General features: G+C 47.3%; 1 protein-coding gene across 1 annotated transcript; it reads right to left on the reverse strand.

Annotated features, from left to right (window-relative positions):
- Nucleotides 1-9,204: 9,204 nt before the first annotated feature.
- Nucleotides 9,205-16,211, reverse strand: LOC124124503 (mucin-2-like). The gene is made up of 5 exons (XM_048395441.1): nt 16,187-16,211; nt 13,115-14,784; nt 12,637-12,709; nt 11,514-11,536; nt 9,205-9,891 (listed from the first exon to the last, which is right to left on the reverse strand). The coding sequence occupies exons 1-5, from the start codon at nt 16,209-16,211 to the stop codon at nt 9,205-9,207; spliced, it is 2,478 nt and encodes an 825-aa protein (XP_048251398.1).
- Nucleotides 16,212-19,078: the final 2,867 nt, after the last annotated feature.

The raw sequence follows: 19,078 nt of genomic DNA on the forward strand, positions 1-19,078 counted from the left end.
GTACACACACCACCAGATGATTGACCCCACAAACGACACACACCATCAGATGATTGACTCCTACAAATTACACACTGTCAGATGGTTGACTCAACAAACTACACACACCACCAGATGATTGACTCCACAAACTACACACACAATCAGATGATTGACTCCACAAACTATACACACCACCAGATGATTGACCCCAGAAACTACACACACCACCAGATGATTGACTCCACAAACTGCACACAGTCAGATGATTGACTCCACAAACTGCACACAGTCAGATGATTGAATCCACAAGCTGCACACACCATCAGATGATTGATTTCACTACGTACACACACCACCAGATGATTGACTCCACAAACTATACACACCACCAGATGATTGACCCCAGAAACTACACACACCACCAGATAACTGACTCCACAAAAGACTCACACCATCAGATGATCGACTCCACAAACTACACACACCATCAGATGATTGTCCCACAAACGACACACACCACCAGATGATTGAATCCACAAACGACACACACCATCAGATGATTGGCTCCATAAACTGCAAACAGTCAGATGATTGACTCACAAACTGCACACAGTCAGATGATTGACTCCACAAACTACACACACCATCAGATGATTGATTTCACTACGTACACACACCACCAGATGATTGACTGCACAAACGACACACTATTAGATGATTGACTCCACAACCTACACACATCAGATGATTGACTTCACAAACTTCACACACCACCAGATGATTGACTTCACAAACAAAACACACAGTCAGATGATTGACTCCACAAACTACATACACCATCAGATGATTGACTTCACAAACTTCACACATCACCAGATGATTGACTTCACAAACTACACACACCATCATATGATTGACTCCACAAACTACACACACCATCAGATGATTGACTCCACAAACTACACACACCATCATATGATTGACTCCACAAACTACACACACCATCAGATGATTGACTCCACAAACTACACACTCCAAGTGTCACCTACCCACATACATGTACTTAACGTTGTCAATGTACCAGTGACACCTACCAACATACATGTACTTAACGTTGTCAATGTCCCAGTGACACCTACCAACATACATGTACTTAACGTTGTCAATGTCCCAGTGACACCTACCCACATACATGTACCTAACGTTGTCAATGTCCCAGTGTCACCTACCCACATACATGTACTTAACGTTGTCAACGTCCCAGTGTCACCTACCCACATTCATGTACTTAACGTTGTCAATGTCCCAGTGTCACCTACCCACATACATGTACTTAACGTTGTCAATGTCCCAGTGTCACCTACCCACATACATGTACCTAACGTTGTCAATGTCCCAGTGTCACCTACCCACATACATGTACTTAACGTTGTCAATGTCCCAGTGTCACCTACCCACATACATGTACTTAACGTTGTCAATGTACCAGTGTCACCTACCCACATACATGTACTTAACGTTGTCAATGTCCCAGTGTCACCTACCCACATACATGTACTTAACGTTGTCAATGTCCCAGTGTCACCTACCCACATACATGTACCTAACGTTGTCAATGTCCCAGTGTCACCTACCCACATACATGTACCTAACGTTGTCAATGTCCCAGTGTCACCTACCCACATACATGTACTTAACGTTGTCAATGTCCAGTGTCACCTACCCACATACATGTACTTAACGTTGTCAATGTCCAGTGTCACCTACCCACATACATGTACTTAACGTTGTCAATGTCCCAGTGTCACCTACCCACATACATGTACTTAACGTTGTCAATGTCCCAGTGTCACCTACCCACATACATGTACCTAACGTTGTCAATGTCCCAGTGTCACCTACCCACATACATGTACTTAACGTTGTCAATGTCCCAGCGTCACCTACCCACATACATGTACTTAACGTTGTCAATGTCCCAGCGTCACCTACCCACATACATGTACCTAACGTTGTCAATGTCCCAGTGTCACCTACCCACATACATGTACTTAACGTTGTCAATGTCCCAGCGTCACCTACCCACATACGTGCACTTAACGTTGTCAATGTCCCAGTGACACCTTATATTTAGCTATATTTATCCAAGATATAGCAAGAGATAAGTCTGCGAGATTATACCGGGTTGTCATCTGGTAAGGGATGAAACACAACCACACATTGAAGCACGTGCATGTGGGCCACTTTCTAAGTCTGGTACACTTACTTGATACAGTGAGCCCCATGATGGTGCCATACTGGTGTTGCGGTAGTTACGTCACCTCGCCGTCCGTCCAGCTCAGAACACCGGCATCATTCTGTTAGAGAAAGATTCACAATTACAACAAGCGTCGAGTCTAACAAAGTATTCGTCAGTTCTTTGTTCGTTGTGTTTGGGGCGTTCCGTTGGTTGTCATAGTAACAGTCTTTGTTGTGGCTAAGTCTCGGTGAGCGGGCGGGCGGACAGAGAGGACGGACACATTGGGTGACAGTCGACACCGCGTCGTTACTGACGGGAAGGAGCGCTCGGGAGAGGGAAGCTGGGTGTTGGCAAATGACACTAACTGTTACAGATACATAACTGTTCAAAATCAAACGTCGATACAGTTTACCCAAGGAACTTTTCATTAATGTCTTTGAAGCTAATAATACGTGAAAACAACGTTCCGAGGTCTTTCACCATGGACCAATATGTTACCAGGCACACACTTTGCAGCAAAGTTCATTTTGAGCTGAACAGCATTGCGACGTTAATATACGATCATCTTATTTACCTCGTGTGGCTGTAACAGTGGGAAGCGCTTGACGTCAGAGTCATATCAACAAATGATTTGGTATGACACCCTGATCACTGACTGTTTCGTGTAATTGTGTCTCGCTCTATGGTTCCGCAAGATCATAGCGTACAGTGTTACAGACTTGTTACAGACTTGTTACAGACTTATGACAACGCAGAGTCCTCAACCGTAATTAAAGGGTTCCAGATATCGGCTTTTTCTGTTGTCGCGAGCTTTGATGGCTATACTGAATTTCCGTATATACGGGTAAATTTATATAGTAATTATTTCGTTTTTGAATGAAAATCGTCCGGGAACCGAGGTTTCCGGATATCTGAAGTCCGTATTAGCGGGGCACGACTGTATTTAATGGACAGATATGTGGGGTGGGTTTTATTCGAATCCATCAGTAATGTCATGAATAATTGGGGCGAAGACGAGGGATCACGCAATCTAAATATATAAAGCACAGCACAGTGACCCCCCCCCCCCCCCCCCCCCCCCCACCCCCCCCCCCCCCCCCCCCCCCTCTTAGACGACAGGGTCAACTCAGCACCACACAGCACAGTGCCCCCCTTAGACGACAGGGTCAACACAGCACCACACAGCACAGTGCCCCCCTTAGACGACAGGGTCAACTCAGCACCACACAGCACAGTGCCCCCCTTAGACGACAGGGTCAACTCAGCACCACACAGCACAGAGCCCCCCTTAGACGACAGGGTCAACTCAGCACCACACAGCACAGTGCCCCCCTTAGACGACAGGGTCAACTCAGCACCACACAGCACAGAGCCCCCCCTTAGACGACAGGGTCAACTCAGCACCACACAGCACAGTGCCCCCCTTAGACGACAGGGTCAACTCAGCACCACACAGCACAGAGCCCCCCTTAGACGACAGGGTCAACTCAGCACCACACAGCACAGTGCCCCCCCTTAGACGACAGGGTCAACTCAGCACCACACAGCACAGAGCCCCCCTTAGACGACAGGGTCAACTCAGCACCACACAGCACAGTGCCCCCCCTTAGACGACAGGGTCAACTCAGCACCACACAGCACAGTGCCCCCCTTAGACGACAGGGTCAACTCAGCACCACACAGCACAGTGCCCCCCTTAGACGACAGGGTCAACTCAGCACCACACAGCACAGTGCCCCCCTTAGACGACAGGGTCAACTCAGCACCACACAGCACAGTGCCCCCCTTAGACGACAGGGTCAACTCAGCACCACACAGCACAGTGCCCCCCTTAGACGACAGGGTCAACTCAGCACCACACAGCACAGTGCCCCCCTTAGACGACAGGGTCAACTCAGCACCACACAGCACAGTGCCCCCCCTTAGACGACAGGGTCAACTCAGCACCATCCACTGGTTTTAAGTAGGCAATGAAACGCACAAATTTTACGGTCAAAGTGAACATTCTATCAATGCATGCAGTTATGAAGGAGAAATAATCACACTGTGTTTGCTTGTGTGTGTGTTTGTTTGTTTTACGCCGCACTCAACAATATTCCAGCTATATGACGGGCGGTCTTTAAATAAGCGAGTCTGGACCAGACAATCAAGTGATCGACAAGCATAGTCGCCTTTCACAGCAAGCATGGGTTTCTAAAGACCAACTCTACAACGCTGTGTGATTCACCAGCTATGTGATGCCCTGTGAGATACACTAGCTATGTGATGCCCTGTGAGATACACTAGCTATGTGATGCCCTGTGAGATACACTAGCTATGTGATGCCCTGTGAGATACACTAGCTATGTGATGCCCTGTGAGATACACTAGCTATGTGATGCCCTGTGAGATACACTAGCTATGTGATGCCCTGTGAGATACACTAGCTATGTGATGCCCTGTGAGATACACTAGCTATGTGATGCCCTGTGAGATACACTAGCTATGTGATGCCCTGTGAGATACACTAGCTATGTGATGCCCTGTGAGATACACTAGCTATGTGATGCCCTGTGAGATACACTAGCTATGTGATGCCCTGTGAGATACACTAGCTATGTGATGCCCTGTGAGATACACTAGCTATGTGATGCCCTGTGAGATACACTAGCTATGTGATGCCCTGTGAGATACACTAGCTATGTGATGCCCTGTGAGATACACCAGCTATGTGATGCCCTGTGAGATACACTAGCTATGTGATGCCCTGTGAGATACACGTGATGCCCTGTGAGATACACTAGCTATGTGATGCCCTGTGTGATACACTAGCTATGTGATGCCCTGTGAGATACACGTGATGCCCTGTGAGATACACTAGCTATGTGATGCCCTGTGAGATACACTAGCTATGTGATGCCCTGTGAGATACACTAGCTATGTGATGCCCTGTGAGATACACCAGCTATGTGATGCCCTGTGAGATACACTAGCTATGTGATGCCCTGTGAGATACACGTGATGCCCTGTGAGATACACTAGCTATGTGATGCCCTGTGTGATACACGTGATGCCCTGTGTGATACATCAGCTACATCATCATACCCTAGTCATCTGATGTCGTTATACTACACACCCACTTTATACTATGGAAGCAAGGTTAATGAAACCTTCTGATGGGGTCTTCGAGGTAACAATAAGGAGATTTCATTAGAAAAATGCACATAAACGATAAATAGCCTTTCATAAATATTCCCCCGTTTCTCCAATTACGAGTCTTGAATTAGCATACCTCTGTATTATTACACGTAATATGATCCGGCGACCACAAAATATTGGAAAAGATGAGCTAGAGAGGTAGAATCGATACTCTTAACACAAACGTGATATGTAAATATAATACGTTGCTAGGAAACCAACATTCTAAATCAATATATCTTCTTTATGGAAACACACACAAGATATTCCAGATAATTGGTTTTAGATGCAGATGTGGGCAATATTTAGTGATGGCTAGTGCTTAGTTTCCGGGGAAAATTATAGAGTATCTAAACACAGCCTTTTTTATATTCAGTGGGAACAGCTCTGTCATACAGAAGTGCCCATAACTAAGTCCAGATCTACAGTCATGGAAGGGAATATCAGCACGGTATTATTTCTCGGGGGAACTATTTTGAAGAGAACATAAACTTGTGATACAGGGAACATTACATTTTCAGACAACAATTTAATTGAGAGTACTTCATGTAAAGTGTCTGTTACTTTAAACAGAGTGTACACACGATGATAAAGTATAGAGATTTGTCGCAGTACTGGATGGAATTCTGCAAGCGGAATGCATACCAGATGCTGGCGGTGTAGAAGCATTAGCTGACAATCGATGAGTGTGCCTGGCCCCACACTAAAACAAACCCTGCTAATTATTGCCTTGTCGTGCATGAGGCCACCCAGGGGCGTCTGGAAAACACACAGCCTCATTCGGGCTTCTGTACATCGATTGTATAATCTCTTATGTAAGTAGAAGCGATCGTGTGCTACAGAGTCATGCTGAGAGTTGGTGTGAGATGCTGAGTCGGGGCCGCACGGACACCTTAGCCAGGCGAGGCAGTCATGCGAGATATTTCAAATATTGAGAAACTTGATAGCCAAATTCAAACTGAAAATACCAAGAAATCATACCCAAAAATAATAGATATAACATGCAACAAAAGAAGTGATTGCATCCAACACGACTGCTCTTTTATTTACTGGGCAATATTTCACAAAAGTGTGTTCCATAACTTCACACAATGTGAAAAATCTAAATATCAAACTGGTAATGGTAGATGTGATTATATCCTATTCGACATTCAACGTAATTAAATGCTTGACATTCAGTCTGATGAATCATTTGAATCATTGACAGACTTAAAAGTTTTTGGAGTACAAAGCCATGTCGATCGGCCTCCAGACAAAACTAGAAGGTTATCTCCCTTGAATTCATTTTGTATGGTGCGAGCGCCTGACCCTGTCCACACCAGTTCGGTTGGTTTGAACACACAAGACCAATCAGTGTGTTTCCTGAGGGGGCTACAGAGGTTGGTGCGACATGTATGAGTTGCTGAGTCCCAGTACTACAGAAGCTGGTGAGACATGTAAGAGTTGCTGAGTCCCAGTACTACAGAAGCTGGTGCGACATGTATGAGTTGCTGAGTCCCAGTACTACAGAGGTTGGTGAGACATGTATGAGTTGCTGAGTCCCAGTACTACAGAAGCTGGTGAGACATGTAAGAGTTGCTGAGTCCCATTACTACAGAAGCTGGTGCGACATGTATGAGTTGCTGAGTCCCAGTACTACAGAAGCTGGTGCGACATGTATGAGTTGCTGAGTCCCAGTACTACAGAAGCTGGTGAGACATGTATGAGTTGCTGAGTCCCATTACTACAGAAGCTGGTGGGACATGTATGAATTGCTGAGTCCCAGTACAACAGAAGCTGGTGGGACATGTATGAGTTGCCACTAGATACATCTATACGTCCTGCTGTTCTGGAGTAATGAGACTAGATGCCACTAGATACCTCTATACGTCCTGCTGTTCTGGAGTAATGAGACTAGATGCCACTAGATACATCTATACGTCCTGCTGTTCTGGAGTAATGAGACTAGATGCCACTAGATACCTCTATACGTCCTGCTGTTCTGGAGTAATGAGACTAGATGCCACTAGATACATCTATACGTCCTGCTGTTCTGGAGTAATGAGACTAGATGCCACTAGATACCTCTATACGTCCTGCTGTTCTGGAGTAATGAGACTAGATGCCACTAGATACATCTATACGTCCTGCTGTTCTGGAGTTATGAGACTAGATGCCACTAGATACCTCTATACGTCCTGCTCTTCTGGAGTGATGAAACTAGATGCCACTAGATACATCTATACGTCCAGCTGTTCTGGAGTAATGAGACTAGATGCCACTAGATACATCTATACGTCCTGCTGTTCTGGAGTAATGAGACTAGATGCCACTAGATACATCTATACGTCCTGCTGTTCTGGAGTAATGAGACTAGATGCCACTAGATACATCTATACGTCCTGCTGTTCTGGAGTAATGAGACTAGATGCCACTAGATACATCTATACGTCCTGCTGTTCTGGAGTAATGAGACTAGATGCCACTAGATACATCTATACGTCCTGCTGTTCTGGAGTAATGAGACTAGATGCCACTAGATACATCTATACGTCCTGCTGTTCTGGAGTAATGAGACTAGATGCCACTAGATACATCTATACGTCCTGCTGTTCTGGAGTAATGAGACTAGATGCCACTAGATACATCTATACGTCCTGCTGTTCTGGAGTAATGAGACTAGATGCAACTAGATACATCTATACGTCCTGCTGTTCTGGAGTAATGAGACTAGATGCCACTAGATACATCTATACGTCCTGCTGTTCTGGAGTAATGAGACTAGATGCCACTAGATACATCTATACGTCCTGCTGTTCTGGAGTAATGAGACTAGATGCCACTAGATACCTCTATACGTCCTGCTGTTCTGGAGTAATGAGACTAGATGCCACTAGATACATCTATACGTCCTGCTGTTCTGGAGTAATGAGACTAGATGCCACTAGATACATCTATACGTCCTGCTGTTCTGGAGTAATGAGACTAGATGCCACTAGACACCTCTATACGTCCTGCTGTTCTGGAGTAATGAGACTAGATGCCACTAGATACATCTATACGTCCTGCTGTTCTGGAGTTATGAGACTAGATGCCACTAGATACATCTATACGTCCTGCTCTTCTGGAGTGATGAAACTAGATGCCACTAGATGCCACTAGATACATCTATACGTCCAGCTGTTCTGGAGTAATGAGACTAGATGCCACAAGATACATCTGTACGTCCTGCTGTTCTGGAGTAATGAGACTAGATGCCACTAGATACATCTATACGTCCTGCTGTTCTGGAGTAATGAGACTAGATGCCACTAGATACATCTATACGTCCTGCTGTTCTGGAGTAATGAGACTAGATGCCACTAGATACATCTATACGTCTAGATGTTGCGAGGTGTAATGGTGATCACAGACGTCACATTCGTATTAATACAGGGCTCTCGATAAACTCCGACGGGCAACGGAAGTTCATTAACACAGAGGGATTTTGCTTGATGGTGTCGGCGTGGTGTATGGCGAGTTATTATCTCTAATTAATAATCATAATGATGACGAAGGAGATTGTGAACACGATTGTTCAGTTATAACTGGATTCCCAGGGTAAGGGCGGGTGTGCCCATCATGTGACGTCTTACACTGTTCTACCCGGCATGTCGCTACACGTTCAGTGTACATATGGGATTGTGTGTGATCACCCCAACCAACACCATGTACCCCGTTTCACCTTTGTATATGCAACACTAGGGGGCGTCACAGTTCCTCGCTATCAGTAGCAGCATAAGAGATGTGTTCAAACCTGTTTCCCCGTGGTATGTGGAGACAGGGGACTACCACTCTCCCCGTAGTGATGGGGTGCAGTAGCTGTGGGAGGCGAGGTAGGGGTGGGGGGAGCAGCTGAGGGGGGCGAGGTAGGGGAGGGGGGAGTGGCGTTTGGCGGCGAGGTAGGGGAGGGGGGAGTAGCTATTGGAGGCGAGGTAGGGGAGGGGGAGTAGTTGAAGGAGGCGAGGTAGGGGAGGGGGAGTAGCTATTGGAGGCGAGGTAGGGGAGGGGGGAGTAGTTGAAGGAGGCGAGGTAGGGGAGGGGGAGTAGCTATTGGAGGCGAGGTAGGGGAGGGGGGAGTAGATGTTGGAGGCGAGGTAGGGGTGGGGGGAGTAGCTGTTGGAGGCGAGGTAGGGGTGGGGGGGGGGGAGTAGCTGTTGGAGGCGAGGTAGGGGAGGGGGGAGTAGTTGAAGGAGGCGAGGTAGGGGAGGGGGGAGTAGATGTTGGAGGCGAGGTAGGCGAGGGGGAGTAGCTGTTGGAGGCGAGGTAGGGGAGGGGGGAGTAGTTGAAGGAGGCGAGATAGGGGAGAGTAGATGTTGGAGGCGAGGTAGGGGAGGGGGAGTAGTTGAAGGAGGCGAGATAGGGGAGGGGGGAGTAGATGTTGGAGGCGAGGTAGGGGAGGGGGGAGTAGATGTTGGAGGCGAGGTAGGGGAGGGGGAGTAGATGTTGGAGGCGAGGTAGGGGAGGGGGAGTAGCTATTGGAGGCGAGGTAGGGGAGGGGGAGTAGATGTTGGAGGCGAGGTTGGGGAGGGGGAGTAGATGTTGGAGGCGAGGTAGGGGAGAGGGGAGTAGATGTTGGAGGCGAGGTAGGGGAGTTTGGGGAGTCTGATGGCTCTTGTAGGTGTGGTCTCATGGATTAGTATGACCAAATTAAGTGATTGCGAATTGACATTTCAATGATTAATCCAATGATCTGTAAAATGTGTCCGATGCTATAGACGACACGATGTTTGGACTGCCAGCACGTCTAATTGGTTTGTTACTATGCCAGGAACGCGACCTCTGGAGATATGTAAAATGTCACAACCGGTTGGTGAAACAACAACAAGATAGATTAATCACAAATGTCACGACATCTGGAAATAGCCGGTCACGTGAGCTCATTCCTGTCACCCTAAGGCGTGCAAAGGACAGCTGACCACCACAGAGGAAGAGGGGGTGGTGTGTGTGTGGGGGTCTAATTATCCGTGATAAACCTGTCCCGGCTCGGTTGAAGTTTAATCTGGAAATCCGAGGTATCTGAGATATCCCATTGCCTATCTATCCGTCTATCTATCTGGCCACACAACTTACATATGTCACAGTTTGCCCTGCGGGATAGACCAATGTCAATGGGGGTCACGACGGGGGTGAGCACTCTTAGCGTTCATATTTTACACTTACGTCACCGCGCTACGCCCGCCCATTGTTATAATTGCGTCTCTTATCGCCACAGACCTGCATATATGTATACAATTGACTTATTAGTGGCAGAGTCCTTATCAGTGATGCACAAAGGAAATATTGAACTCCTCACCGCCTGACATCAACGCAACAGTTCACGTACAAGAGGCGCCTGGGCAGAGCTACATCTCAACATCAGTGGGAGGGGTTCTGACTGGGCAGAGCTACATCTCAACATCAGTGGGAGGGGTTCTGACTGGGTAGAGGTTATTACTGACTTGTGAAGGGAGCAGTCTATTTGGCGGTGGTAGTTGTATTAGCTATGGATAATGTCTAAACCTGTTCATTCTCCAATTCGCCACATCACGCATTGTTTTATGTACTTGAGTGCTGTTGATGCATTTGAATACACTAATATATATCAAAGTAACACTTGCAAGCTAAGCGCAAAGTTTTAGTTTGTGATTCGTTGTCAAGCGGATTGGAAATACTATGATTATATATCTCAAAACGCCTAACCCTTTTTATGATTTCTTTTTAATTTTAGAACACTGTCGCAGAATATTGCTTCAATAAAGGATTAGTCATTTGTCAAAGAGTGATAGGGATGGGTGGATAAATGAAATTATATTATCATTGCCGCGCTGTCGTTAAGTAAAACGTTAGGAAAATCGAAGCGCGTCTCAGAAACGCATCCAATAAGCCCGCGCCGGCCGACCGTCATGGCGATGGTGGTGCTGGAGCACGTGCTGCCGCTATGAAGATGAATCTCTATTGATCCAACACACCAAACTGCTCATGTAATTTCCTACCGGCAAAAGAAGCGAAACGAAACTTGGATTCACCAATGACCAACGATTTCTCAGATAACACAGTGGTTTTAATTTCCTCTCGGCTATTAATACCAAACGAAAACGGCGACGTTCGCTCTTACTCGTATGGAACGAACGATCTTTTCTGCAAGGGGAAATTTTGTCTGAATTGAGAAAGTAAACTGTTCTCTACTTTTCAAATTGTTTTAATAAAAACGGAAATTCGAAAATTTATTTGCGGGTCTCAGTTCAAAAGGTCAATAACTCTCTTCACAGAGGGCGACGACCTTGTGCGACATTTTATAAAGCTGAATGGGCTGCATGAGCTACAGAGGTGGCCAGGCAGAACAGTCTTGCGAACGCCGATGTCCATGTATCCGCTGACAACAGTTTACATGGAATTAAAACGCTTCTTTCTCGAAGTATTGCCTCCTCACTCCTCACGCCTGCGGTAAAGTACCGAGAAGCACCCTTAAACATTGTATATCAGCTAAAGAAGTTGAATCCAAATTTTCTTTTTCACAAAAGACGTTTTCAAAACAAATTTACCTAATTCCCTTCCGATGAACATAGCATAATTTCACGAGGAATCGTTCCTCTGGACACACGGCACATGTAGATCGAGTCGTTTCAGTTTCAGAAATGTGAAGCATGCATTAAGAACTAATCGCCTTCCGATCATTATATGACCTTTGAAAGTAAACCAAGTCGCCATCAGCAAGGAACACAAGTCACACTACAACCCGGCTATCGGGAACAAGGACTGTTTGTAATGGCGGAGCAATATATGCTGTTGTGTCGTGACGAGGCATGCCTTTTCACCTTTGTCTGTTTAATGAGCGTGCTTATCTTGCGTCGACCATATTTAAAGAAGCCTTGACACAGGAGAGTCAATATTGAGTCAGCGCCATCTTTTCAAACCTCATTTATGACTATCAGTCCGCGCTAATTATTTGAAATATAGTGCATGCCTCTATAAAGCTAATAATGAGAAAGGGGGAGGATCCGCAACTATTTCCTGGTCAGATTACTGCCGGAAGTCGTGTTTTGTGAAATTTAATCATTGCTGTAAGCTACGTACCACATGGATAATGTCAAAGACATTGGGCCCAGTAGCTTTACTAGGGACAGGGGGTCCAAATGACTGCACAGTATGTGCATATTCGAAAATGAATGACATTATTAAGTGTGAACACTGAATACGCAAATGCATTTGCGTTTTATTCGAGAGATGGTGCAACTTACCCGCATCGGCCTGTTTCTGGGTTATAATCCCCTGACACGGAATGAGAGATAATCCTCGCAACACGGCGGCAGTCTGAAACATAGAGACTGTACTTGATACACACAGTGTAATGTAGGTGGTAGATTGCGGCAGTGTCACAGCGGCACAACGGCCCGCACGCCTGGATAGGGCGCCGTCAGCACTGCCTCAACATCGGAACACTCAAGCCAAAGGACGAAAATTCAGCATACATAACATACTAGAACGTTTCCGATATGTATTTTGGGGAGAGAGCTGGTGATCTGTGTGGGCGTGTCCGGGATCCGCTGGGTGGTAGTTACACGCTAGGACTACCAACCACGCTGTCACGTTCACAGACGTGCATGTTGTGCCAAACAAGCCAGACATGACTAGGTTGATGATGAGAACAAGTTATCATTCTAAAACAAAGTCTAGCACAGTTATCTCCAGAATGAGGATGTTTCACGATGGAATTACAGCAGTAGTCGACACTGTGACGCGAGGTGCTGATGCTGCAGTAGTCGACACAGTGACGCGCGCTGGGGATGCTGCAGTAGGCGACACCGTGACGCGAGGTGCTGATGTTGCAGTAGTCGACACCGTGACGCCATCTCGGGATGCTGCAGTAGTTGACACCGTGACGCGCGCTGGGGATGCTGCAGTAGTCGACACCGTGACGCCATCTGGGGATGCTGCAGTAGTCGACACCGTGACGCGAGGTACTGATGCTGAAGTAGTCGACACCGTGACGCGCGCTGGGGATGCTGCAGTAGGCGACACCGTGACGTCATCTGGGGATGCTGCAGTAGTCGACACCGTGACGCGCGCTAGGGATGCTGCAGTAGTCGACACCGTGACGCGAGGTGCTAATACTGCAGTAGTCGACACCATGACGCGAGGTGCTAATGCTGCAGTAGGCGACACCGTGACGCGAGCTAGGGATGCTGCAGTAGTCGACACCGTGACGCGAGCTAGGGATGCTGCAGTGGGCGACACAGTGACGCGAGCTAGGGATGCTGCAGTGGGCGACACAGTGACGCGAGCTAGGGATGCTGCAGTAGTCGACACAGTGACGCGAGATGCTGATGCTGCAGTAGGCGACACCGTGACGCGAGCTAGGGATGCTGCAGTGGGCGACACAGTGACGCGAGCTAGGGATGCTGCAGTGGGCGACACAGTGATGCGAGTTGCTGATGCTGCAGTAGTCGACACCGTGACGCGAGCTAGGGATGCTGCAGTGGGCGACACAGTGATGCGAGTTGCTGATGCTGAAGTAGTCGACACCGTGACGCGCGCTGGGGATGCTGCAGTAGGCGACACCGTGACGCCATCTGGGGATGCTGCAGTAGTCGACACCGTGACGCGCGCTAGGGATGCTGCAGTAGTCGACACCGTGACGCGAGGTGCTAATACTGCAGTAGTCGACACCAAGACGCGAGGTGCTAATGCTGCAGTAGGCGACACCGTGACGCGAGCTAGGGATGCTGCAGTAGTCGACACCGTGACGCGAGCTAGGGATGCTGCAGTGGGCGACACAGTGACGCGAGCTAGGGATGCTGCAGTGGGCGACACAGTGACGCGAGCTAGGGATGCTGCAGTAGTCGACACAGTGACGCGAGATGCTGATGCTGCAGTAGGCGACACCGTGACGCGAGCTAGGGATGCTGCAGTGGGCGACACAGTGACGCGAGCTAGGGATGCTGCAGTGGGCGACACAGTGATGCGAGTTGCTGATGCTGCAGTAGTCGACACAGTGACGCGAGATGCTGATGCTGCAGTAGGCGACACCGTGACGCGAGCTAGGGATGCTGCAGTGGGCGACACCGTGACGCGAGCTGGGGATGCTGCAGTAGGCGACACCGTGACGCGAGCTAGGGATGCTGCAGTAGGCGACACCGTGACGCGAGCTGGGGATGCTGCAGTAGGCGACACAGTGACGCGAGCTGGGGATGCTGCAGTAGGCGACACAGTGACGCGAGCTGGGGATGCTGCAGTAGGCGACACCGTGACGCGAGCTGGGGATGCTGCAGTAGGCGACACCGTGACGCGAGCTGGGGATGCTGCAGGGGGCGACACAGTGACGCGAGCTGGGGATGCTGCAGTAGGCGACACTGTGACGGTAGGCGGTGATGGAGGCGAGAGAGATACTGACAGAGACGGCAAGGGATGAGGCCAATCGCATTGACTGTTCAAACTGACAAATTATACTTGTAAAAACTAGCGAGTGAGATTGGAGTAGGGTTGTCTTTCTTTGCGAAAGAACAAATTGGACATTCTTCTTCCATTACGCTACTTATAGAGGCGGGCGATGTGATGTTGAGATCCCATTATATTTGCAACAAATCGGAACCTGCTAACTATAGAGGTTAATGGATGATCGCCTCTCAGACTAATGTGTGCGCGCAGGTGGCCCGTGCGTAATGTAATATATCCTAATTCCTTGCTTCATCGTCACTGCGGGAAGGTGCTTTACACTTGTGTCGCCCTAGGTGAACACAGGGACTCGCGGACACAATGTTTGTTGTGGGTCTCCGACGCTCATACTATGTTGCTGATATTCCAGCTAGGTTTAATCCCATACACGCCTCATGCATATTCTAACACACGAGCTGAATATCAATATCGTGTTCAGATTAGGAATTACATGTGGCTGGCGGGATGCGAGAGATTGGACGAGCTAAATGTGCTTGTATGTCCCTCATGAAATACAAGATCTTCACCGTTTATCATACTGAGACTTGCCTTGTGTGACCGGACCGGATCAATAATGGTATGACATCAAATATTATGACGTCATGATGTCCTTCCGTGTGTCGGGGTGTGTGCCGGCAGGGGTGGGGATTATTCTCGCTAACCATCTTAGGATATTACAACTCGACATTCACCTTGCCCACTTTCGTCTCGGGTTTGGTATTCACACTGGGATCCTGCGGTGATGAACGTGGTGGTCGGACATACACGACTGACTACCACAATGGATGTTTATGTTGACCTGCGAACTACAGCCGACGTATGTCAACCAGAGGGTACACACGCTCTGCATATCACAAATCTACACCTTGGCCGGGGGTAGACGATGAGAGTGAGGCACACCCTGTACCCACAATAAAGTCCCGTGGTTCCATGAGTGAGTGAGTGCGTGAGTATGGTTTTACGCCGCTTTTAGCAATATTCCAGCAATATCACGGCGGGGGACACCAGAAATGGGCTTCACACATTGTACCCATGTCGGGAATCGAACCCGGGTCTTCGGCGTGACGAGCGAACGCTTTAACCACTAGGCTACCCAACCGCCCCTGGTTCCATGAAGTGAGGGTGGTTGTGCAGCGGCCATCCAGTAACCACATGCCTGCTGTAGAGCGGCGACGTGTACGGCGTGTGCATCAGCTGCGCGGTGACGTGGATGTTCCTGGAAGTAGGATTGGTGACTAACGCGTATACTGTGCATTTTCCACGCTCATCCGGGTTCATTACACGTCTGTTGACATGGTAACGAGCGAACAGTGGATCTCATTTCTAATTGAGTTTATTTGATGAAGGTGTTATTACCTTCCAGAGGTTTCAAATCAATCATTTTGATTTGCAGTAAAGTGACAGTGATCATGGTTTCCCACGCTGTATGTTCCTACAGATGTCGTGGTTCTCGGTGGTATATGTCCCTATAACGTTTTTTGTTCTAGGTGGTATATGTACCTTTAACGTTCTTGGTTCTCCGTCGTATATGTACCTTTAACGTTTTTGGTTCTCGGTGGTATATGTACCTTTAACGTTCTTGGTTCTCGGTGGTATATGTCCCTATATAACTTTCTTGGTTCTCCGTGGTATATGTCCCTATAACGTTTTTGGTTCTCGGTGGTATATGTACCTTTAACGTTCTTGGTTCTCGGTGGCAAATGTACCTTTAACGTTTTTGGTTCTCGGTGGTATATGTCCCTATAACGTTCTTCGTTCTCCGTGGTATATGTCCCTACAACGTTCTTCGTTCTCCGTGGTATATGTCCCTACAACGTTCTTCGTTCTCCGTGGTATATGTCCCTACAACGTTCTTCGTTCTCCGTGGTATATGTCCCTATAACGTTCACATCTGATGATGTGCATGTCTTGTTAATTGACGCTGCATTGTGAGCAACACCCACTTCATCAGGAAATATTGAATGGTTTATGAGTTCGGCAAAAACAAACCCTAATTAGTTACATTTCAAAACTTTCTGTTTTAGAAAAGACACCAGTTCAGCACTTGCGGGATGTGTATACAAGGATTCACAAAGAAATGAGAAACCGTTGAGGAGACGATACATACTCTCGCTTGAACCTTGATGTGATGGATACGCCAAAAATAACAATCTAAACTAATACTGAATAGCAACCGTACAAGTTCCGTGCATGCCTGATGTGGAGACAAACCTACATGTGGAAATAGTGAAAGATTTTTGAATAATGCTCAGGACACGAAACGTGTCGGACGGAGCTCGTTTCTATACCTCCCAATAATACCAATACTAATACTTCTACTAATAATAATGGTAACCATATCTATCCTAAATAAATGTTTGGACATGTCTCCATGCCCGATTGGTATATTCAGCTTCTAAACAGAATCATTCTCTGCGTACTCTTACGAAAAGAAACTTGTAATGAAATATATTGTAAATACAGTTTATACATCATATACGATTAGGGACGTTATCTGACAACATCGTGTTATAGAGGGGAGCGGAGTCCACACCATGGTGCGTGTGTGGCACACTGAGCAGGGTGCCCGCCAGGCGTCTATCTGTGCTGAGGACGCCTGTCACAGGCACTGCCTGTCGCTGAGAGACTAATCTAAAACGGAATTACCACTTTTGTATAGCACAAACACGTAATCATTTGGCGTAAAATCAAAATGGCCGTTCCCCAGCGCAATTAACTCGGCGAGTTGCGAGACCTGACCAAAGTTGCATAAGCACAAGAAAGAGGGTTGACACTCAAGAAAGACAAGTCATAAAACATGCATAACGTCGGTTTATATCCCTGATTCCTAATCAAATTTATCGGTCCGAATCGGAGTTTGCTTGCTTTGCGTTGACACAACGGATTGACGGCACGTGTAAATTTCAGTCACTTTTCACCAATCGATCAACTTGTGAAATCCTGGACTCTCGCTTTATCTCGCCACATTCCGGTCTTACAGACGTGAACCATTCTTTCTGACAACTCGAGATTTTGATATCTCGCTTTTTTCGGCTTAGCGACTGCCTCCAAACCATTAATTATATATACTGACACGTTACGAACATGATACCTCGCGCTGGTTCATTACTGCAAGACTTAAGGGTCGTATGGACATCTTCCGGTCTGTTTACAAAATATCCGGGCATGCCGAAATGGATGGGATGGGCTGGAATATCGTTCTTTCTAAGTGTACAGTTTCAGATACCAATGGACATCTCAAAATCTCTCCTAACATAACATATTATTGTTTACAGAGTAAACCCAGCATCAAAGAAGAACAAATAGAAGAAAGGACCTTAAAACCTGATTATAACCCATTTGACCAGAGAACTTAACATTTCTTGAAGTTCCAGAATGTCTAATTATATTTAAATATTTTTATCACACGGCTTTGCCTGTTGTTAGGTAACTGATGTATATTTTCTTCACGCGTGCTGTGCAAAGGTCTGCCATCTCCAGCCGCGGTGATTGTGGAATTCTAGACCCCTATCGTGTTCAAACCAGACCACTAATCCATTAGTCCATCTAATTATAGGGCTTTAAGACACAATCCTATTTTGTTGCTATGCAACGATAATAAACATAAATAAACACATTTCCATAGGAACGAGTGAGTTTGATTATCCCAGTGGTATCCCTCACGTCATGTGTTCTTCTCCTATTGGACTTCAAGGTAAGCGGTGTGTGTCAGACTCGTCCTGTATTGATAGACTACATACTGACCACTGGCCAACCTTAGTTATGCCTATTACTTTCAGTTTACCTGTCACTCAAGTCAACACTCGGCGGTCCAGACTGGTGGTGTGGGAGATACAAGGCCACATGAGAAGAGGCCGACAGTATTGACTGCTACACCAGGGGACAGTATGGACTGCTACACCAGGGGACAGTATTGACTGCTACACCAGGGGACAGTATTGACTGCTACACCAGGGGACAGTATTGACTGCTACACCAGGGGACAGTATTGACTGCTACACCAGGGGACAGTATTGACTGCTACACCAGGGGACAGTATTGACTACTACACCAGGGGACAGTATTGACTGCTACACCAGGGGACAGTATTGACTGCTACACCAGGGGACAGTATTGACTGCTACACCAGGGTACAGTATTGACTACTCAACAAGGGGACAGTATTGACTGCTACACCAGGGGACAGTATTGACTGCTACACCAGGGGACAGTATTGACTACTACACCAGGGGACAGTATTGACTGCTA

Source organism: Haliotis rufescens, unplaced genomic scaffold (assembly GCF_023055435.1).
Source record: "Haliotis rufescens isolate VD_foot unplaced genomic scaffold, xgHalRufe1.0.p SCAF_14, whole genome shotgun sequence".
Lineage (NCBI taxonomy): Eukaryota > Metazoa > Mollusca > Gastropoda > Lepetellida > Haliotidae > Haliotis > Haliotis rufescens.